This window comes from Coloeus monedula, assembly GCF_965178545.1.
Source record: "Coloeus monedula genome assembly, chromosome: 2".
NCBI lineage: Eukaryota > Metazoa > Chordata > Aves > Passeriformes > Corvidae > Coloeus > Coloeus monedula.
In genome coordinates, this window is record NC_138782.1 from 12,097,530 (window position 1) to 12,120,395 (window position 22,866).

The following is a 22,866-nucleotide window of genomic DNA, read 5'->3' on the forward strand; positions in this document are numbered from 1 at the left end:
CTGCTCTTCAGCTGGAAATCATTTTTGTTCGCTGCTTTTCTGGCAAGGCCCACTGCATGCAAATCGTTGTCCACTTGGAATGTACCTTGGGCATTTTTATCTGGGTTTCTGGGAGCTGGGAAACATGTTTGTGTGCCTATTTCTAGGATTTTGACATGCAGCTGTTCATGTGAGATGTAGAAATGGAAATCTCATCTTGACGAGTCACTCTGGAATTTTCCTCCGAAGATCAGTGAAAGCAATCATTAATATGGGGCATCATTTATAGCTCTGTGCAGAATAATCCTCCAGGCTCCCTGGCAGCTATGAATTGGAAAACAATAAAGATTATTGCTAGAGAGTTCTTTTTTTAAACAAACAAACAAACAAACAAACAAAACCCCAATCATGTTCTTTGATACACTGTCTAGCTCTCAGAAAAGGAGGCAGCAAATTGAAAATCTCTCTCAGAAAATACATGCAGCAGCATTCCAATTTCTTAAGGTTTCGGGGTTGTTTTTCTCCCATGCCCTGACATCTTTCCCGAGTAGTGCCAATAAAATTAGAGACTTTTGCTAATGTGATCTGCGAAGGTTCCTCTGGGGAAACAGCAACCGTGAGCAAATGTTCACTTCCAGGGAGGGCTCCAAGGCTGCTGCAGCTGCCCCTGGGCTCCAGCCGAACACATGAGCCCTGTGCACGCAGAGCTGCGGCTCACCCCGGCTCTCCTGGTGCTGCCGCACTCGGAGCTCTTCTGGAGCTTCATCCCCCGCTTGCTGCTGAGATTTTCCCCATTCATTTTGAAATGCAGTCAAACCATGCTGCAAATTGAAGCAGGGGGAAATCTGACAGGATTGTGTGGCGTCACAGCCCCTCTCTTCAGCTTTGGTCCGGATCCCCACACATTCTGCTGCACTTGATGGTACCGTAGGCTGAGACTTTGGGTGCTCTTGCAGCTTCTGGCCCATCACACTCATGCACATGACCCTAACTCACCATGCTTGAGCCCTGGGGTGGTTAAGGGTTTAATTTAACCTAAATAGCTTTAAAATGTGAATGCTGGTGAGAAAATAAAACTTAACTGTGTGTGGCTACTAGAGGATCCCTACCTGACTGTAGTAAATAAATATGTTCATGGTCAGCTCAGCATCCTGATATTCAATAGGAAACTAGATATCATGATGAGATGATGTGAATTGATGTGATGAATGACAGCAGGGGGGCTGCCTTGCAGAGCATTTGGAAGGGTGTCTCAGTGTGTCTTTGAATGGAGTCTCCAGCTGACATTTCATTCTCTTCTTTGAAAGCATTAATAGCCCCACAACAGCACTTGTCCATGCTTGAAGGAAAAGCAAATGAGTGTCAGAGAGGAAGAGGGGCAAGATACAAAAGGCAGCTTGTACTTCCTGGCTGGTTGTTTTGGTCAATTTGGTTTCCTCTCACTACACTTTATTACAGTTTCCTTGAATCCTGATAGTGTCTTTAGAACACTTCTTAAAATCTACTTTTATAATACTGCAGTTGCCATCACTAGGGAGGCCTTCTGGAGCCAAAGGCAACTCAAGCTAGCTTTGCTTCTGTCTCTCTCTCTTCCCCTCCCCAGCTTTGCCCTGGGAGGACTCTCTCGGAAACCATTTTCCCTTGGCTTCCCTCCTGCCTTCCTTCCACCCACCAGCTCCTGAACCATCCCAGTGGTTCCCACCAGGCCCACACTAGGAAGAAACTCCCGAGTACAATACTGAGGTGTGTTCCCACTTCTTCATGCTTTAAATGCTTCTAAGTCTTCTGGTATTAAATTGCCCTTCCCAGGAGCAGCAGGGGGGTTTTTTTGTAGCATCACTCCACCTGCAGCCAGAGAATACAGCACAAGGAGCGGGTTCTACCTGCCTAGCCAAGTGCTTGGACAGAGTTAAACTCTGGCTTTCCACAACAGCCCTGGCTCACTAAGTCAAGCTCAGGATCAGGATGGACAGAAAAGGAGAATCATCCCCTGCAGATCCCAGGCTGAGTAGGAGGGGGCAAGTGTCTGTGTGCCAGCAAGCTTCATCATTTACCTGGCACAAGCTGGTAAGGAGGGCTACCAGAAATACTGCAGAGCCTGCCATCCTTGCAGCAAGGATGCAGGGTCTGTAGTGCAGAGTCCATGTGCCTGGAGACATTCACAGCTCAGAGGCCAGCAGTAAGGAGGAGGAGGAGGAGGGGAGGCATGGCTGTGGAATTTCTCAGGCCCCATGGCTGCCCCTGCCATGGGTGGCCAGCCAGCTTTCCTGTTTCTGCCAGAGCTCCCTGCTCCCCAGTGGCTCCCAGGCACAGGAAAAGCCCTGCTGAGGGCACAGCCTGTGCAAAAGCAGGTTTGGCACTGGGAAAGAATGGAGCATTTCCAGAGCAGATTAAATCTTCCAAGACTTTGAGCTGCCAGTTTGAAGAAGCCTACGCATTTTGCAAGTTTTTAGAGTCTTAGAACTTGGTCTAATTTAAGCAAATTGGCACATCCTGAGCACTAGAGAGAGATCCTTCTGCTAAGTTTCGTCCTCTGCAGCAAAGCATAAGGAAGAGAGAATTACTCAATATAGTGTTTGGGGAAAAAACGTTTGCATGGGCAGAGCAGCATTTTTTTTTTCCCAAAGCTGAGACGGTGAGGCTTTTCATTACTCTCTCATCAGTGGCCACTCTACATGGAAAGTTTCATTCTGAATGGCTAAAGTCTGGCAAAGCACCAAGCAGCTGAGACAGACTCTAAAATAGTGGAAAGTTGTGGGCAAGCTTAACAACAGGCACTGCCTTTAACTCACAGCCCTGACTGCATCAGGCATCCGGATGAGCATGTGTAAGATATGAGGATCTGCTGGAGAAACAGCATCTGGGAAGTTTTCCCGCTCCTTTGCCTTAACTAAGGATTGCAGAGGGATCGAAGCAGCTTATGGGCTCTGGGGTTTGTGTGGGAATTGCCACTTCCACATAACATCTGCAGTTCTCAGCATAAGAGAAATGTGCAGCTGGACCTGAGGCAGCTCCTGTGCAGCCCTGGCGTGAGGTGGGGCTGGAGAAAGCCCTGTCTTCGTGTGCAGTCTGGTGGTGTTTGTCTTCTGACCTTTAATGGTGCATCTTGATGATCTTGGATGTCTTTTCCAACCTAAATGATTCTGTGAACCTGTGACTGTCACAGGAGCGAATCCAGCACATGTGTGTCCACGGGGCTCTGCAGTAGGATTTTTCCATCACGTATTCCGTGTATCTGCCAGCTCTCTGAACTTATAGACAGACACTGGAGCTGCTGAGCTGGTCACAAAGGGTGTAACTTTTAGCCCCACACACAGCTGGTTTTACTTTGCTCCCACAGGGAGATCTCCTCTGAGAACCTGAACACACAGGTCCAGGCTGAGGCCACCAAATGCTGTGTCCTGCTGCCACAATTGCCATAAATGGGGCTAGCACATGGCTGAAACCTCTGTGGGCAGGGACTTTTCTGTATTGCCATTTTTGAAAGCTCCTGGCCATTTTCACCCAGGTACATGCAACCAAACTATGGATGTTTTCCCCTGGGAAGAGGGGAAGAGCTGCTGGCCAAGACTGAGCCCATCACAGGCACCCTGCCCAGCCTGTTAGGCAGCAAAGCCGTCACAGAGCATTCAAGTGCTCTTCCACTCTCACATTTCTCTTGGCCACTTGGTTCCTCTTATTTTAGCTTTGTTTGAACAATCTCCTTGGTAACTGGAGACAGAAGCAGAATTTTTTCATCCTCCTCATCGGATTGGTTTCCTGCCTATCTCAGCACTGGGAGGGATCCTTGGCAAACCTGTGTTTGCTTTTGTGCTCCCACCACAGGCTTTAACCCCATGGATCACTGGGACTTCAGGAGACCTGGTGTCTCTTTCAAAGGGTTTTTATGCACAGAGTTACAGCTGAGAGGGACATATTTCACAACTTAATTTATTTGGCAGTAAACAGGTGGTGTGTCAGTCACAGTGTGAGTGGTGGCTCTTGAAGTTGCCCACATGCTCCTGACCTCCAGAGCGTCCAGCAACAAGGAAACTCCACTGGAATGGCCCTTGTCAGGATGCTGCAGCCACCAGAGTGGCAAAACCCTTCAGCAAGGGCAGGGAATGGCTCCTTGCTGTGGCAGCACCCTCCACACAGGCCTCAACTGACACACTTTTTTCATCTGCCCTCTGGCGATGGAAGTCATTGAAAAGGAAGAGGGGAAAAAAACCCCAAACCAATCAACTACCAAGCTGTCTGAAGATTTGCTGGGCTGGAGACATAGAACCCCACTGCTGGTACTCATGCACATGCTTTTCCTTGGCCAGAGCCATCCCCAAAGGATGGAAATAGCAGCATGAATACACCAAGCATCACCTTTAGTGCAGACTTGAGATTTTGGGGTCATCTGTTGACTCAATGGTCCAAACAGTGTCACTGCTTAAGGCAGCATTGTCCCAGCAGCAGCCCCTCTCTGGGGCTGGCTGAATACTTTATGGGGCACAGTCTGAGCTCGCTGGCCTTATCCCTGGGTAGAGGGGTTAAGAACTCAGGATCTGTATCACCTCCCTCACAGGGCTTGCCTTGTGGCATAGTGACAGCATGGCAAAGCACTGGGGTATAGCTCTCAGCTTGGGTGATGGTCTTCAGAGCATCCCTGATGTTTCAAGCCTGCATAATGACAGCATTTCATGTGCTGGTACCCAGACACTTCACTTCTTTTATGCCATCAGGTAACCTCTGATACTGTTCCAGCACGGGGCACTTGCCAAAGGGAGTCTGGACCAGGAGTAATCTCTGCATCCAGTCACTTTAATTGCTAGAATGTGAGGATTCCACTTGAGCCTCCCTAGAACCCTGACAGGAGACCACTTACAACTTCTTCTAATAAAAGTTCAGTGTGACTCTACTGTCCAAGTCTTGAAATCAGCCCCTTGCATCCCTCACTGGACGAGGGATGATAAATGTAGTGATGGTGAAGTGTTTGCTCCTGCCACACCATCAGGAGGCTTTGATCCTGCAGCTGGGTCACCATGCCAAGAATTTTGGAGGAGTGTCTGGAAAAGCAGGGCCTGGTCTTTGGGGCCAGCCATCAAATAAGAGGATTCAGACACGTGCCTGGCTGAGCATGGAGCTAGAAAGACTGTGGTTGCTGCTCTTGAAATCAGACCTGCACATTCTGTATTGATGTTTGCCCTTTGAATTTTTGTGGCATGCCCTCTGCTGTCACTGAGCATTCCTCGTCTTCTCCTTCTTTTCCCATGTACAGCTGCTTTTCCAGCAGCAGAGCTGGCTGTCAGCAGCCCTGGCAGAGTGGCAGGGCACAATCAAGGCTCCTTGTCAAGTGTCTTCCCAAACAAGAAGGGAAATTCTCCTTCTCTCTCAAACCCAGGCAAGCAGGATTTGAAATGTGCCTTCCCCTTGCTGTAGTGGCAGTGCTGGAGCAGTTCGTGCACAGCACATGTATTTCAGGCTTCCTTGAATCCTGATTCCTGGTGCTGAAGCCATGCTATTAGATATTGACCTGTTATTTCCGGTGGTCCCCACTCTTTTGTTTAGTCAGGTTTAATTCAGCAAAGTTTGCTAAATGTTATACAGAACTGCAGAAATGCCCTTTTTGCTGGCAGGTGCTCATTGAAATTCATTTTGTGGAGGCCAAAAGCCATTTAAAGAGTGATGTCTCCTGTTTGAGGAGCATTGTCATGGCAACTATCCAGGTGCACACAGGGAAGAGCAACTCATATTTATTTGAAAGGTGAGAGCAATTATTGTCATGAGGGGGAACCTGGCTGCAAAGAAAAGCTGGATGTGTATTTGGATGCAAGAAGCAACTGTGTGCCAAGTTTCTCTCCCCTTATTTACCTGCCTGCACTACCCACAGACCTGACTGCTCAGCCGGGTCAGTCAAGAGAAAATCCCAGAAAGGCAGAATGGGGGAATGTGTCAGATTTTGGCTCTTAACCCTGAAGGCTTAGAAGTGGGATTTGCAGGGTTTTACACTGAGCAAGGATGTTGGGCTGGGCTGAGCCCTGGGCAGTCAATCCTTTGCTTGCAGTGCAGGATGGATTTTTCAGGACTAATGCAGTTTTCAGCTGGCATGGGCAGGGCTGTGCACAGCCAGGGGAGAAGTCATTTTACTCTGTCAGCTTTCCTGGGTACCTTAAGTAATTGCTGCTGGGGGTGTTTTTGATCAAATTCACATCAAATGTGTTTTCCCTCCTAGCCATCAGTGGTATTGCACTCTTTGTGCAGGCTGTCCTTGGGGCTCCAGACACGGATCTAGATGGGTCTCTCTTATTTGATCCCCCAGGGATCCTGCCTCCAGCAGGCACTGTGGGAGCTTTGAGGACCGTGGATCGCTGTCACTAGATGTGCATGGCAATGAGATTGGGGAAAAGCAGGAAAATAGTTTTGTCCTTGTGTCACCACATCTGGAGCCATGGAAGAGGAGGCCGCAGCTGGAGCTGTGGAAATATTTAAGCATGACCAAAGGCTCAGGCACTGGTTTGGGTCAGATCAAGAGAGTGCCATTCATCTTTGCCCAGCTGGTCCCTTGCAAGATGTGACACTGGCAGATGAATGAAGTGCATTAGTCAGAGCACAGAATTCACAGTCACAGCAGAGCAAACATTGAGGATTCGCCAGAAAAACATTTCTGATCTGACAAATCCTTCTCAATATGGTCTTCCTAGGAGGAGAGTCAAGCAGCATTTCAGTCTGGCATGGGAAATCATCTTACCTGGCAATCGCTGCTCCTAAAAAGTATTTTCTGAGGCACTGAGCATCATCCCAGCTATTTGAGCAGCAACAGCCCTCAGTCTTCCTGTCTCTGCAGACCACCTCTCATGCCTTGTGTTCCTGCAAGGCCAAGAAAGAGCAGGCTGGATCTTTTTCCAGGATTTTCCTGGTAGTGATGCTCTGGAGCAGGACGGTGTTATGTATTTGAGCCGTATGTTGTCATTTAAACTCAGCACATCCCGAGGCCAGGGTAGCAGTTGGTTTAGGCAGACATGGAAATGACAACACAGCCCTGCCATCTGATTGATTCAGGAGGCCTTGGGGAAAGAGGTGGAGGGCATACAAGAAAATAAGCGTAGCCAGATGAATTTTGGCTACAGAGGTGGGGGGAAAGGTATGGAGGGACCATTTCCACTTCCCCCTCCCCTTGTTTGCAGTGTCCAGTCTGGTGTGCTCAATCAGTTTTGGGAGGCATTGGACTGTGAAGCCCCACGCAGACCTGGGCTGCTGGACCAGCAAACCAAGCTGCCACATCAGATCAGCTCACATCCACACTTCCCAAAGCGTGCGTCATGCTTCGTTTCAGGCAGGTTTTCGTTTTCCCTCCCTGTCATGTTTGCAGTGCGCTGCAGGCAAGATTTTCATTAAGTACAGACATTTCGTGTCAGCAAGGCTTGGTTCGGCAAAGGATCCTGCATGGGTGGGTGACTCATGGGACATCTTACACAGATGGGAACCCATCAGCAGGGACAGAAATCCTGATGAACCCTCTTCTCTGTCAGACACCACTGTGGAACAGCTAAAAGCATGTGTGGCACAAGGTCATTCACATAATCTGGCCCATTTTTGCCCCTCTTCCATCCCTCAGGAAGGTTTGTCCCTGCACTGGCTGAGCAGGTGTCACGTTGCCCTCACCTGTGTCCCCCACCACACACACTTGCCCTGTGGCTGGGACAAACGCCTCCACCACAGACCTGGGTGTCTCTCTGCACGTGAAGCTGCCACCTTGTCACCATAAGGTGCAGTTTTGTTGTCAACTGGTGGAAAAAAGGCCCCATCAGCTCCTTTCCCTTCCCAGCAACAAGCAACTTCCTTCCTCGAGTATCTGTCAGGAATTGGAGCAGGGAAGCTGCTCTTGGTGATTGGCTCCAACCATGCCTGTGGGTCTGGTCCAGGCTCCTCCCTGTGGCTGAGGCCCATTTATGTGGCCCTGACCTCTGGCTCAGGTGGTGTCCAGCTGTAATGATGATGATGATGATGATGATTTGGGAACTTTCTTCCCCCTGGCACATGGTGCCTCACCACAGCCCCTCTGCGCAGGCACTGCCCGGTGCCCAGTGACCACATGAGCTGTGTGAGGCACGGAGCTTCCCAAGCCACGTGCCCATCTCTCATGGAGAGCTCTAACTTCAGCTAATTAAGTGGCTGGCTGACAGGCAGATGTATGAGAAATCAATGTGGCAGGGTTCTGTGGGAGTCTGGGAGTGCGTGCTAGGACAGGCAGCCCTAGGATGTGGCTTTGCAGTGTCACCTCCAGAACATGTGTCCCTCATGGCTATCCCCTCACTGTAATTGATGGCCCTCTGGGTGGGTAGTGCTGGTCTGTTGGGACATCAGGGCTGGCGGCACCAGGCTTAGGCAACACAACCCACTCCTGACTGCCCAGCCCGGGTGTTGTAGCTCTGAATCTGCAGTTGAACATCCTCCGAGCTACTCCTGTAGCTCTCCTGGGTGATCAGTGGAAGCTGGATGGGTGACAAGCTGCAGAAGTGCATAATTCCCTCTATTGATTCAGGAACAAGTGTCTGTGCAGACAGCAGCAGCGTGCCATGTTCTCATGGGCCAGCTTGTTACTGACTGCTCTAACAGCTGGTTGTGTGTTTAGAGATTATCATTTTCCTGGCCCACTGGAGACACCATTACTGACTGTGTGCAGAAGTTCTTGGCTATTCCAGCTCTGGCATGACTGTGGTTCTGAAAGAGAGCTAAGGAAGTGAGTGCTGGACTTGAGACATCTCTGCTCCCGGAGATCTGGTCCAGTCAAGAAGTGCCCTGGATGATGTCCCCTGTCCTCCAGCGTGTCCTGCCTGAATCTTTCCAGAGCTGACTGCTGATGCCCTCCAAGTTCCTGTGGTCCTTTTGCAATGCTGGTTGCTCGTCTGAGCCAGGAGAGCAGTTTCTGCCATTTCATGGAACTAAGCAGTACCGTGTAGAGTGGGAATGGCAGTATATTCACAGATATACTCAGGATTTCCAGAGGTTTGCCATGACTGTGCAGATATTCAGGTTCAAAACGAATGCAAAGGTCCATGGAGATCCATACCAGTAATTTCTGATGCCATTTGCTCCCTTGAGGGAAAAGGCCAGTGGAGACAGGAGAGCTGGGACTCCCAGATCCTTACATCTTTGCCCCATGCTGCACCCATCTTCTCTCCTGCTGTCAAAAAAATACTTGCAGAGAAATATGTCGCTGTTGATCTCGGTCCTGCTCCTGTCACCCTGTGCTGGACTGTTCTAGCTCATTACATATGTACCTGTCCCTGCACGTGCACGAGATTGCTCACAGGGTGCCCTCCCCAGCTGGCATTTTGCTCCAAGCATTGGTTCTCTTCATGCCCTGCCTTTGCCATTGTACATTGGCGTAGCAGGTCTTCCCTAGAGCATCTACAGCCAAAAGGACTTTTCCGTGGGTTGTTGCAACTGAGGGTTGTCTGGGAATGCTGTGATAAAAGACCTCTTCAGTTCGAATGAAATAGCATGGTTTGAAATGAAAAGTAAGTCCTGATGGAGGGCGTTGGACTTGGAGTGAGGGCAGAGCTTTGTATGACACTGGTACAAAGACACCACTCCTCTCCTGTTGCTGCTGGGTGTCTGCAAGAGGAGAAGGGATGGAGCTGCAATTCTGCAAGACGTGTTTACTCTTTGATTTCCAGTACACGGAAACAGAATGAAATTCATTCCCTCAGCAGTTGCTTTGACTGCAGACCCAGGGAAGTGCAATTTCTGGTACAGAAGTGCAGACAGTCAGATGGGTCATGGATGCCCTCAGTCTTCATGCCAGGGCAGGGCTCCTTAGCTCAGGTGAGATGCACCCAACACCAGTGGAAGGAAAACCCCGTGGTTTGCTGCAAACTTGCCCCATGGTATCACTGGAGGAAGGGAGAGGGAGGTGTGTCAAGGCTGGTGGTTTATATCAACACAGGACCTCTATCTCCATGTGTTGGAGAGATCCTCCAGAAACTGTTCTTTCCCACCTGCAGCGTGACTGAGGGTCAAAAGAGGAAAAAAATAATCCAGGTGTTTCAGGGGCTGTGGTGTTTTGCACTCATGGGATCCTGGGTGTTTGGCTTTAATACCCAGCTCCTGCAGACATTTGGTTATGGCAAAAACGCCACCATCAGCCCCAAATCAAAGCTGATTCTCAGCTTCTGTGTAGAAGGGGCAGCTTGGAAACACCCTCTGTATTGATCCCAGATTCCCACGAGGTGAAGAAAATGGTTTAGAGGCAATGGTTTAGAGGCAATGGTTTAGAGGCTGCTTAATCTTCTGCTTTAATCCTTCGGTATTTTCCCTCTTTCTTGTGAATTTGGGATTCCTGGATCCTGGCCCTGCAGTGAGGCAGCATGGGGGATTTCAGGGTGCTAATTAGTGTCCCTTTGGTTTTCTGTTATACACTATCACAGCTTGTTCTGAAAGAGCCCCTGAGTCACAGGAGAGAGAGAGATATCTTAAATGCAAATTTCAGGATGTGCTTGTGCTTTGGGGACTTTGGTCTCCCCATCCCGCGGTGTGCAGCTGGGAAAGTCCAGGGACAAGGAGTTCAGATGCTGCTGCACCCAGTGCTGTGGTTGCTCTGTGAGCCTCAGCCAGCTGTCCTGGCTCTGCCCACGCTCCGCCTCATTCCCACCACGTTCTGGAATGCAAGGAAAGCCCGTGGGGGCTCGATGCTGCTCACATCCTCACAGCCACGGCACATCTCTGCGTGGGAGAGGAGTGAGAGGCAGGGACCACATCGAAGGGTCCAGCAAGAGCAGGGGGACATCAGTGCCTGTCCTGGATTGCTGTAGAAAGCAGTCCTCACTCTGATGCAGGATAAATCGTGCAGTTGCCTGGCCCTCCTCCTTTGCACTGACCGAGCCGTGCCACACGCGAGCAGGACCCTGGGAAGGGGCTCTGCAGCAGGCAGAAGGCTCTGATGGAGATCAGGCACGCTCTAAAAATAGCCTGTTTTATTTTCACATCCTTGCTGTTTCTCAAACACCATTAGGAGGTAATCCTTTTCTCCAGGATTGCAGTCTCATCCCAGGCACAAATTTGCCTCAGCAATTTTTGCTGATTGGAAATTCACCCAGAGAGCAGACTTGCCATTTGTTCTGCCTACCCATTTTCCCAGCAGCCTTGTGCAGCAGCACCAGCAGCGCACATGTCTACCCAGCACAGGGCACTTGTTCCCACCCTGGAACGATCACTTGGAAAACTGCGTAACACCACCACCTCCTGGCAGTGGCACTTAAAGCCCCATTAGTCTGCTTTACTCAGAGGAGTCCTATTGGTGTTGTATCTAAGCATCAGAAACGTAATTTTTTAATTGGCACTCAGGTTTCTTTTTGTGAGAGAGAGTTATTTTGTGGGACTTTGAGGAATGCCACACATGGCAAGCCGGAGCACACCCATAGGAAGTTTATGTCTTGATGCCTCTGCTGCCCTCAGAATTTAGGAAGGCACCTCTCTTAATTAACTTTCCTGAGGGGGGTTTTCCTACATGAGGCCGGGATGCAGTGTACATTTTAATGGGAGTCGTCAGAAAAATTATTGATTTTGTTAGTAATGTTTCTGAAATCATACCATTCTGGTAATTCTATCAGGTTCTCTTTGAAAGCTTAACTGAGAGCATTTTTATATCCTTCATTAGTTTTTTAATATGTGGTAATTTCCCCTAACTCATCAACGCAAAGCAAGATCAGCTGCCTGCTTGGTAACCATTTTTCCTGTGTACAAACCTATTGCAACAATAATTACAAACTGAACAAATTATTACAGATATTCATTATAAAATACAATTACACTGAGCCATGCTGCATTGTTGCAATTTTCACAGCCATCACTCGCTCTTGAGTAAATGGTCTCATTAAAAGCATGAAGGGCAAACTTAATACACTCCTGACTCACAGCAAACAGCACAAGAAATCATCCTGGCTGTTCCTCCGAATGCTTGAGGTGTTTACCCTGAATGAGTAGAAAATGTTGACTCTGCTGCCAAATACTTGTCAGCTTAACAGAGGGGCTCTGGGTGGCCAGTGCAGATGTGCAAGGAGGGGGGAAAGCCAGAAATTACGGCAGTGTGGCCTCAGTTTCACTCCCCTAGAGCGTGGCTTTCTTCCATGTTTATGGGTTTTCAGTGCTGGGACCTGTCAGGAACAGCAGAACCTCCTTCATCATATACTGGAGCAGCCTTGGGACTGGGTGCTCATGGAAAGTGCAGGGGAGCCGGGGATGGGAAATGAAATATTTCTTCGAAGGACACGGCATTCAGGCTTGGGCAGGGAGGGAGCAACAGGGAAGCTGGTTCAGGTAAAAGCATTCACAGGAGGGCAGCGCTGTCAGGGGAGTGCGGGGGAAAGCAAATCCAGCCAGAAGGCCGGCAGCAAGCACAGGACTACAATCACTGCCTTGGCTTTTTGTTTTGTGCTGTTACTCTTTCTTACTTCTTGTCTGGATCAAGATGAGAGCCAGGAGGAGGTCCTGTCCCCACAGCAATGCCATGACAGTGAGCAGAGCCTCCAGGAAGGAGCCTGTTGTCTCTGTTGTCTTTGCAAGGACTTTGCACTGTAGGAAGGACCACAGTAGCACAGGTGCCCCCCCCCCCCATGTTTGTACCCCAGGCATGGTCACCTTCTGGGGAGCAGCTTTCAGCTGGGTGCTTCTGTGAGTCCCTGAAAGGAGCTGAAAAACATCTGTGCCAATTTTTTTCCACTGGAAGAGCAATTTTTACTTTATCAGGTGGCTCAAGGAGCAAATCTCTCTCCCGGTGGCCACAGCCTCCTGTGAGGCTTTCAGCTTCTGTGCTGTGTGCTTGTGGCTGTGCTGTGAGCAGTGACTCTGCCTTTGGACCTGTCCTGATGATGTTCCAGGGGCAAATTCAGCCACCCTGGGTCACATGAGAGGGAATTGCTGCTCGTCTCTCCAACGGGAGAGGATTAAACCTTGAAGGCTTGGGACAGGATGTGCTGCCTGTAAAGTAAAATTTGAAAAGTAAAATCTCCTATCAGTGAAGCTTTCCATGTGCCTGCCCTAAGCCGGAAGGCCGTTTTTCCTTCACATTCCCTTCACAGAGAAAGTCCTAACTCCAATGTCCCTTTCAAGCTTGTAAATTAGAGCCTCCAAAGCCCAAACTGAGCAGCTGATCATGAGGTTGTTCACGAATCTGCTGAGCCTGGGGACGCAGAGCCTCTTCCATATCCAAGCTTGAGCAGTGCATCATGCTTCCAGAGGCTTGGTCTGTGCTGGTTCCCAGTGCTGGTGCCTATGCAACGTGTGCGAGCTGTCAAGGGGCTGTTGTATACCACAGGTTTTTGGAAAGGGACATGTCTTGCCAAGACACCTCTGGGGAAGGTTGGTCCAGGCTGTGTCACGCCCAGCCATGGCCTCTGGCCATGCCAGGGAGAATGGCACCTGCAGGCTGCCGGTGCTCTGTGGTCCATGCCCATCCTGAGGCAAGCTTGGCCCATTGGCTCCTGCCCTTTGCTTTTGGCTGTGCTGTCCCTCCAGCCTGTGCCACCAAAACCACTGTTTTCTGTCCACAGCCCCTTTCTCCTGCTCTTTCCGCCCTCCTCCTTTGCCTCCTCCTTCTGTTCTGCTCCCTGTTACTCCTCCTCCCTTTTCCCCCCTTACTCTTGAATCTCTATTTCTTCTTCTCTGTTCCAGCAAAACGATATCGATCAAGGTGATAGATGATGAGGAGTATGAGAAAAACAAGACCTTCTACCTAGAGATCGGGGAGCCCCGGCTGGTGGAGATGAGTGAGAAGAAAGGTGGGGGACGTGCTCCGGGGCTGAGCCCAGCCTGTGTGTCCCTGTCTGGCTCACTCATGTCTGGCACCTGCAACACTGAGCTCACATCCCCAGTGCCTATGGAAAAGGGCAGGAGCAAGGCCACTCCCCATGCCCCTGAACACAGCCTTTCCCCAGACCACCAAGGCACAACCTCAGCCAGGTGGTGAGGACGCTCCTGCCCTTCCCCATATGCCCGTGGGGGGATGTGCAGCCCCTTTCCCCCACTCAACCATCTCTGTCACCACAGCACCCGGGCAGACGTGACCTGCATGTGTGTGCGATGCCAATCATGTGTTTGCCTTTGTCTTGTGTTCCCACAGGAAATTCATTACCCTTAGAGTACTTGACCGTGAGGAGTATGAGAAAGAGTGCAGTTTCTTCCTTGTGCTTGGGGATCCGGTGTGGCTACGACGAGGAGTGAAAGGTGTGAGAGTAAAACCAGACCAGCTCTCGAGACGCTGCTGCTTTCTCTGTGTCTCCCTACTCTCACACTCCTTTCTCCTCGCACTTTGGCTCCTGGCCGTTTTGCCCTCCCTCCTTCGAAGCTTGGCCGCTGCACCTTTTTGCTCTGTTTTCTTTCCTCTTTCATTTGGAGAGGACTCCATCCCACTCACTGGGGCTCCAGGGAGCGAGGAGTGCTCCTGGGGCCACCCCAGGGCATCCAGGCAGGGGACGAGGAGCGTCACCCAGCCCCCTGAGACATTTTGGGAGTGCTGCCCTGCTGCACCTTCATTTAATCAAAGAGAGCATCCAGCCTCGACAAGTGAAAAGGGCAACGCTGCATCATTTTTACCAGAAGATAAAACAGCTTTCACTTGAAATAAAATGCATGGCCAGAGCAGTAATTTTAGCCTTTTTATACTGGCGCTAGGATCTGAAAATAGATGAAAATCACAGCCAAAGTAGGTAATACCATGAGATGCAATCCGTTTAGGTAAATCAGGTTATGCTCAAATGAAGTTTCATGGCTCTGCATTGGATAATAGCTTCTCACAGGAATAATAAAAACAGTTTCCTCTTTCATCACATTTCTAAACAGAATGCTAAACTTCCCAAAAAGACGGAGTTCACTTTTTTTTTTTTTCTGCTAGAAAATTAGGCGAGGATTAATGGCAACAGCTGGTTCTGCACACAATTGGTGGCTGAGCAAGAAGCAGTTTTAGAGTTACTTTAAATATGGACCATTATTAAAGCCTTTGCAGAATGCTGGTCTGTCTGTCTTGGAGCTGCTTTCTAGTCTCTGGGACATCAGCTCTCCCTCCAGCAGGGATGGGGCTATAATATATTATTTGATCAGAACAGAGAGGGCCCTCCGTGGTCCCCACACTGAGTGAGGACATGCCACGTTCCTTGTCAGCTCAGGTGCTAAGTCAGCTGCGTCATCCCCTCCATCAGCTTCCCTGCTGGCTAATGTGACTGCCTAACAAAAGCTGGGCTAAAAAATCAGACACATTGGCATGACTCAGGCACTGCAGGTGGGGTCTGTGTCACTAAATGGTGCTGGTGGCATCTGTGGAGCACAGACAGTGCTGCCAGGATAAAGTTCCACATGGTCAGCTCAACTCAGCAGCTCCATCCTTGCCCACAGGGGCCATTGTGGGCTCAGCCTTGCAAGTCCAGCAGGAGCAAGCATGCTTTCCAGATCCAAGGTTTAAAAATTGTGGTCCCAGCTCTGGAGATCTCAGCTGAAATTTTTAGCTAAAAATAAAAGGGAAAGGAAATAAAGTTTGTCATCTTCCTGGTCACAAAGATAACTGAGGAAACCTGAGAGAAGCTCAGCCTTGCCAACTCACTAGGTGGGAAGACAAGACAAAATTTTAAAGGACTATTTAAAGCAGCTATTTGCTGCTTTGGCCATGCAATTTCTTTTTTTTTTTCTTTTAAACTAGTTTCTTTGTACTTGGTTTTGTACAAGAAGCAGCAAGGCAGGAGGAGTGGTGTGCTCAGAGAGAGGAGGGCATCTCTGAAATGTCACCCCTGGGCTGTGGTGTGGCCCAAGATCCACCAGGGCGCTAAGGGAGAGGCTTTTTCTTTCATTTTGGAGATCTAAAATGTTGAGCAACAAGACCCTTGAGCCAAGCCTTGCCACAGATTTTTCTTCTCTCATTGTCTGTGCCAAAAGTGCAGCTGCCGCCAGAGCCATTGCTCCCCATCAGGCAGCTGGAGGAGGTCAAAGCCAGTAGCTGCTGCACATGGGACATCTTGTGTCCTCCCCTGGGGCAGAACTGCCTCCGAGACCAATGGAAGATCTTGCACAAACAATTCAAAGGGGAAAAATGAATTTTTTGGAGTGTGTCTTTTAATCCCATATCCACCCCATGTTTGCAATGGTTTTTATTTTAAATCTGCAATCCCATGAAACCTTTCTGTTCCTTTGTTTTTAGTGTCTTTCTCTTAACACTCACGGTATCCTGCAGCTTTACAGATCTGAAATCTCTGCCCTGGGATCTGGTGTCTTTCTGTGGATATCCCTTTTGATTTCATTATTCATTTACTTTTCTTCTTCTGTGTTTGTCTCTGTCTTCTTCACAGCCCTGTTGTTGAATGAGCTTGGTAAGCGCGCATTCATTTTTCCTTTCCATTTTTCTGGTTTGCATATTTGTGGAAGAAAATCGATTTTGCTTGATGTTTTTCTCCGCTCACAGCATTCTCTTTTAGGGTGGTCAGCACTAGTTAAGTAAGCTCAGGTGCCTAATGCTCCATCTTTCCTGAAAGTAGAGCCCCAAAGTCAGCAATATTAACAGGTGGTGCAAGGAGCGTTTTTGGGGGGTGGTGCTGTTGCAGCCAGAGTAAAGCTGCCAATACCCCAAGATACAAACCTGTGCCACACAAATTAACCCATCACCTCTAAACTGGCGTGGCAGAAACAGGATTTCCTGGCCACTTAGGGATGCTTGTGGCTGGACAGGAAAGTTGACCAATCCTTTTTGAAGAGACAGTACAAACTTTGCCTTTGAATTTCCTTGCTGGCCACTTCCAGGATAGGGCAGCTGGGGAGGGAAGCAGAGCCATCCTTGTTCCCCAAAGCACCCTCAGCTCCGGGGCAGACTTGCACTGTTTTTACCCCTTCCACGGCATTTATGGGACACCAAGGGGTGGCAGCTTGCAGATGTGGGTTGAAAAGCCTGTGTTCAGGTGTCCCCACACTATCCCTGGGGTGTGTGGGTGTGCGTTGGGGGGCAGCCCCCATGTCCACAGCGGGGCAGGGAAGGACCACCATGTCTGTGTTGATGTGCAAATGCTAATCCTCATTTATTTTCTTTCTCTCTCTCTCTCTCCCTTTTTCTCATTTTTGGTTTCATCTAGGTGGCTTCACCATCACAGGTATGGATTTCTACTCTTCCCCTGTCCCCTGTTCCTTTCTCTTCATGGCCATATGCTCACCCCGCTCTTTCCTCTTGGTTTCCTCTTTGCTTTTGTTCTGTCCTGGAGGGAAACTCTGGAATGGTAAGAAGGCGCTGAGCCGCGGCCTCCCCGCCCCGGCCGGTCCCATTAACACCGTGTCCTCTCACAGAGTGCTCTGCCTGCCACACACACCTAACTCCACCTCGGGGAGGGTGACCTGTCACCTCTGAAGTGACAAGCAACCACTCTCCATCTCTTGGAGCTGAGTGAGCTTCTCCATTTAATCCAGTCGTCCCTTCCCTGCGCACTGGGCTCTTTCCTCACTTCCCAGGCCTGAGCCAGGTGCCTGAGCACTGGGGATGTGCAGGACCCCATGGCTGCTTCAGATGTGCAGCCCCTGCCCTTCCCACCGGCGAGACCCAGCAGCAGGGCTGGCTCATCTGTCCTGAACCAGCCAAGCTTCCCTCATTCAGCTGAACAATGCAGGACGAGAAGGTCCTGGGTCCCACATGTTGCAGAGCCGCCCCTCAAGAGCCCTGGAAACATAATTCAGATTTGGGAGGCTCTGGCTCCAAGGTGGGTCCCTCTGGCCTGCAGGAGGAGAAGGGCTTTCCTTCAGCTCTGTGCCACCTGAGCAGACAAGGGGCAGCCAGCAAGGGAGCAGCACTAACCCCGTGTGACATAGGAGTGGAGTTTACTAACTGCATGGGGACAGCTTGTGCAGTGCGTGCAGTCCCCCCTGCTGATCTCCTGCTGATCACTTTAATAGGCAAACCTGTCTTCAGGAAGGTCCAGGCTAGAGATCATCCTCTTCCTTGCACCGTGGTCTCCATCCAAGGTATCTGTGGTGTGGCACCATGTCAGTCTCACGTGGACTGACTGGGGCATTTGCCTACTGACAGATGAACTCCAGTCCTTTTTAGCCCTGATGTTCTTCTGCTCATCCCTCAGGTGGACTGGAAGGGAGTTCGGTGGGGTCTGCACAAGGGACAGTGACAAAGGGCATGCCACCTGCAGTCCCCATGCCCCAGAGGTTGCACAGATGACAGTGGAGGTGCAGACCTGCTTCACTGCTCTTGTAGTCCCTCTGCTGCCTCCTCTCTAAGGGTTTGGAGCCAGGCACTGGCCTGTGGATGGCTTCTTACATCTGTGCTATTTCCTCCAGCCCCACCATCACAGCAGGCGTTGGCTGGCAGCCCCCTCTCCAAGGCAAAGCCCTGTTCAGGAGGAGGCAGAGCCAAGATTTCATGTGCATCTTAGCCCTGGGGCTGCTGACAGTGCTCTCTTGTTGTAACAGGCTGGTGAAATTGTCCTGACCGTGCCTCAGTGCAGGCCTGGAGTGCTAAGGAATGGAGCAGCCTCAGTGCTGATCTTTCCCCTTCCCAGCATCCCTGTGGGAGAGACAGCAATAAGCTATTCCCCAGCCCCAGGATGAGCAGGACTCCTCCTGAGGTTGGATGAGTTGCAGACCTCTTGCTAGCATTTCATAAAACTATCCTGTCTATCTGTTGCTCCTGAACTCCTTCTCCACTGTTCTGTCGCTCATGCTCCCACCTAGAGGCTTCCTGACCTCCCCCTCTGGCAGGAAGCCAGATCCAGAGTGACCAGCTGGGCCTGATTCACCCACAGGCTCTTTGCTTTGCAGAGGAGAATGAAGAAAAGCAGCCACTGACCAGCAAGGAGGAGGAAGAGCGTCGGATCGCAGAGATGGGGCGCCCAGTCCTGGGGGAGCACACCAAACTCGAGATCATCATTGAGGAATCCTACGAGTTCAAGGTACTGTCCACATCCTCTGTCCCTGTTCTTCTTCCTCCCCTGGCTGGGGACCCTCCTTTTGGGTTTGCACAGCAGTGGGAGGCACATGGTGATGGTGTTGGAGCAAAGTGGGGCAGTGAATGGAATCACACACGGAACGGGAGCTGGGATCCCAAATGCTGCAGGTTGTTTTAAAACACAACCTTGTTCTCACAGTGAGTTCTATGTGCTGGTCCTACTTACAGGCAGCCTTGAGTGAGCCCCAAGCCTGGCACTCCCAGTGCAAAGGGCTGATACCCCAAATGCAAGTAGTGGTTGTGCAGCTCAGCGGCCGTGAATGCATATGCCAGGCCAAGAGCTGAAAACGGGCCATTTCATTATCTTTTCCATTTTTCTGTAGTATAAAAATATAACAGGCCGCCTTTACTGTGGCTCTGAGGTGGTTCAAGCTCCCATCCGTGAGTAGATTTCAAAAGGTCTTTTTTAGCAGCAGTGAAGGGAATAGCAAGTATTTATATTTGGGTTTGCTGCTGGGGTTCTTGAGCTTAAAATCCGCTCAGCTTGTTCCATAAACACATGGCTGTAAGCACTAGAACTGGTGGGTTTTAGCCCAGTATCTCCAGCCCCTAATTCTGTGCTCTGCATCTCCATCCACAGAACACGGTGGACAAGCTCATTAAGAAGACGAACCTGGCCCTGGTGGTTGGCACAAACAGCTGGAGGGAGCAGTTTATTGAGGCCATTACTGTCAGCGCAGGTGAGTTTGGGCCACAGCTCCAGGTGAATTACGATCGCACTCGCTCCTGTCTCGGCTTGGCTGTATCAGTAACACAGACTGTAGTGGAGCAGCAGGAGGCAAAACAGGTGGCAGAGTTATTTACAGTGCCTGCATAAATAAGGCAGCCGATTGAACCCTTTCGTGAGGGCACCTTGTCTCATGTGTAGGAAACCTTCTGCGTGAAGTGTGTCTGTAGCACCAGGCAGAGCAACACCTTGGCTGGTACCAGACGGCAGAGGGGAAAATGTCAGTTCAGTGGGAGAGATCTGGGAGGTGAACACAGCGTGGAGATTCAGAGTGGCATAAATGATGCGGGTGTGAAGCAACAGTGCTCCCCATCCCTGGTTCTCCCTGTACCTCTGCGGTGAGGACAACGCAGTAGCTAAGGTGCCAACACTGAAGGCAGTCACTCTCTGTGAGCCAAAATTTGCCCTTGACACGCCCTGCTTTCTGGAACTCCTGCTGCCCCAGCCAGCTGTGGCTGGAGGATTGCAGCTCAGCAGCCCAATAGCTGCAGCAGCACATCGTATCTGTGGTCAAACCAGATTCTGTGTGGTCTTATCTTCCCTCCCTTGGAGAATTGCCTTTCCCTCAAATGCCCTGTTGTACCTTTCTCACAGGTGCCAGTGCCATGTGTACCAGTATGCCCAGTACAAGATTTATTATCATTCCCATATATGTGGAAGAAGAAAGAAAGAAAGAAAGATCTCCTCCAGATGTTGTTTTAACAGCTGGAGACACTATTACTCACTGGCTGGATGTTACAGCCTCAGAGCCCAGCCCTGGCTGGGTGTGCACACATTAGGGCAAAATCAACCAGCTTAAATTAAATCCCTGGGGAATGCGATTACCTCTTATCTGGCTAATTGTGCACTGAAATGCATGGGGGAGCACTCAGCTTCCAGCCTCTAAGTCTGCTATACGTGGTAACCTCTGCCCAGCACCAGGTAATTAACAAGGATGGCAGAACCATTTGCCCTCTGCCTCTGGAAACAAGGGCAGGATGCTGTGCAGCAGCTTTCTCCTCAAATTGTGATCCCTCCTCTTTCAGCACAGTTCTTCTCAGAGCCTCCAGGCAAGAGCCTCCCATTATTTTGGATTCAGCATGAACTTATCATGCAAGACAATCCTTGCTGAAGGTTTTGTAGCTAATACGGCTAAACTAATCTATGCCAGAACCAATTATTTAATTGCATCCCATGTTAAAGCAAAGATAGTCACTGACGGTTGGATCCCATTTCTGTGACGCGTGTAAAGACTGCAGTTACGTGGAAACCCTGTTGCCCCAATGTCTTGAATATATAGCCATGATCAGTGCTAACAGATGATTAACAAGCATTTAATAAATGGGATGTATTTTGGTCGACATGAGCTGTCCCTTGCAGTTGTGGATCAGCAGTTTGTCTCTGAGCTCTGGAGATATCCAGACTTTAGCTCCTCAAGCTTTGTGCAAGACAAGTTAAAATGCCTTAAACACTGGAGGTTGGGTTTGAGTTTTTCCCCCAAAGCTCACCGTGGAGACCAGGTGAGAGTCACCCATCACCAGCTGACAAAAGAAACATTAAATCCCCATTTCCCACCCAATGATCAGCTCAGGGCAGTGTTTGCAGGGGGATGGAGAAGCAGAAGGTGAGGTCTGTGGAAGGGCAGTGCAGGTGCAGGCAAGGCTGTGCCACACTTTGCTGTGCCATTCCAGAGCCTGTCACTCATGGCTCCTTCAGTCTGCACCCAAAAGCTATAAAGTTTCTTCCACAGCAGAAACATTCTGGGGCTTGCAGGCCCGTTTCTGGGTGCCCCCCTGGGTCACCATCCAACCCCACTCTGTGCTTCAAGTCACCTCCACAGGATCTGGCCCGCTCTTCAAAAGAGAGACATCATGGCTGCTTAACAAAATGATAGGCAGATCTGGATGAGTGTTATGACGGTGTCGTTCTTGTTCATTTTTCAGTCTGTTTCATCATCTCTGCAAAGATTTAGGTCCATAGCAGTCCTGATGGCACCCCGAGCTTGGCAGAGGATTGAAATACCTGCTGCAAAAATTACAGCATGAGCACAGCACGGTGTATCCTGCCATTAGCAGCCTTTGCACACTGAGGAAAAACACGGGTCAGAATAGGCTTTCCAGGCTGGAAAACTGTTCTTTATCTTCACAACAATGCACAAGAATAGGTATTTATATCTGCCAAAATAATAACACTGATTAGGTGCTGTTCCTGCCATAGTGAGTTTGAAGCTCTAAAGCTTGCATCTTCCCATTGGTAAGGAGCTTCTTCCAACAGCCATGCAGGGAGACCTGGTGGTCCACATCCTTGGTGGGAAAAAAAAAAGGATCAAGGACATGGAAAATCACCAAAGTGCAAGGGATGTCTTTAACACAACTTGCAGTGGCCTTGGAATCCCCAACATTCGTGACTTAGAAACTCATCCTTGTTCCTTAAGGGCAGCAGGAAGGCTCCCACTGACTTAGTTGGAAAAATGTCACCTCCCCTTCAAGTCTGGGAGTGGTTCCAGTGTGAGCAGGAGGAGTTTTTGACTATGCCACAGCAGTGACACTGTGCGCTGTGCCAGGCTGGGGAAGCCCCACGTTTGCCATGCAGCCTGCCCAGGGCACAGGCTGGCCAGCAGCCTCTCCAGATGGCTCCTTAGAGCTGCAGGAGTCAGACAAGGGGTCACCAGCCCCAGTGGGTTCTCTGGTGGGGTCAGCCCCACACCGTGGGGACTCCCTGTAGGCTGGATGCCAAGTGGTGTTGCAGAGACAGGTGAGGTGCCAGTGCCTGGAGCAGGAAAGGGAGTGCCCACTTACCTAGGTCAGACCAGACACCAAGGAACGGGCAACCAGAGCTCATAGGGAAGCCTGTGAAGGGGCAGGGAAGTGCAGCAGGGAAGGACAGCCAGCAGTGATTGACCAGGGAGGCTTTAGGGCAGGCAAAAATCCATGACTGGATCCTGGTTTGCAGCAAAGGTAAGGTGAAGTGCCAGAGCAGCTCAGCAGCCATCAAAAGCAGCTGCCTTTCCAGAGAGCTGGAAGCAATTGGAGGCACTTGTGGAAAGCAGCTCAAAGCAGTTCAAAAGGGGCTTCCTTGGGGGAGTCTCCATGAGGCAAGAGTTGTTCTTGGCAGGTTCTCCTGCCCGAATCAGCTCCAGCCAGCACGAGGTAGGTTATTTCCCACATCTTCTGGGCCAAGGGGTCTTGAGCAGAGGCTGAGTCCCAGAAGGCATCTGATGGTTAAACTCAGGTGG

At 50.2% G+C, this 22,866-nt stretch overlaps 1 protein-coding gene across 6 annotated transcripts in view; it reads left to right on the forward strand.

Annotated features, from left to right (window-relative positions):
* The window catches only part of SLC8A1 (solute carrier family 8 member A1), a gene marked incomplete at its 3' end in the record, with an annotated part of 99,834 nt that overhangs the window by 73,931 nt on the left and 3,037 nt on the right, over positions 1-22,866 (forward strand). The window contains exons 2-7 of one of the 6 annotated variants that reach the window (XM_082276829.1): positions 13,621-13,727; positions 16,281-16,301; positions 17,055-17,072; positions 17,863-17,931; positions 18,739-18,869; positions 19,506-19,605. In XM_082276829.1, the coding sequence (XP_082132955.1) occupies positions 13,621-13,727; positions 16,281-16,301; positions 17,055-17,072; positions 17,863-17,931; positions 18,739-18,869; positions 19,506-19,605 (446 nt within the window). Of the gene's footprint in view, positions 1-13,620; positions 13,761-14,068; positions 14,175-16,280; positions 16,302-17,054; positions 17,073-17,862; positions 17,932-18,722; positions 18,870-19,505; positions 19,606-22,866 lie in introns of all 6 variants that reach the window. The other 5 variants (XM_082276831.1, XM_082276830.1, XM_082276828.1 and 2 more) reach the window with 5 other exon arrangements.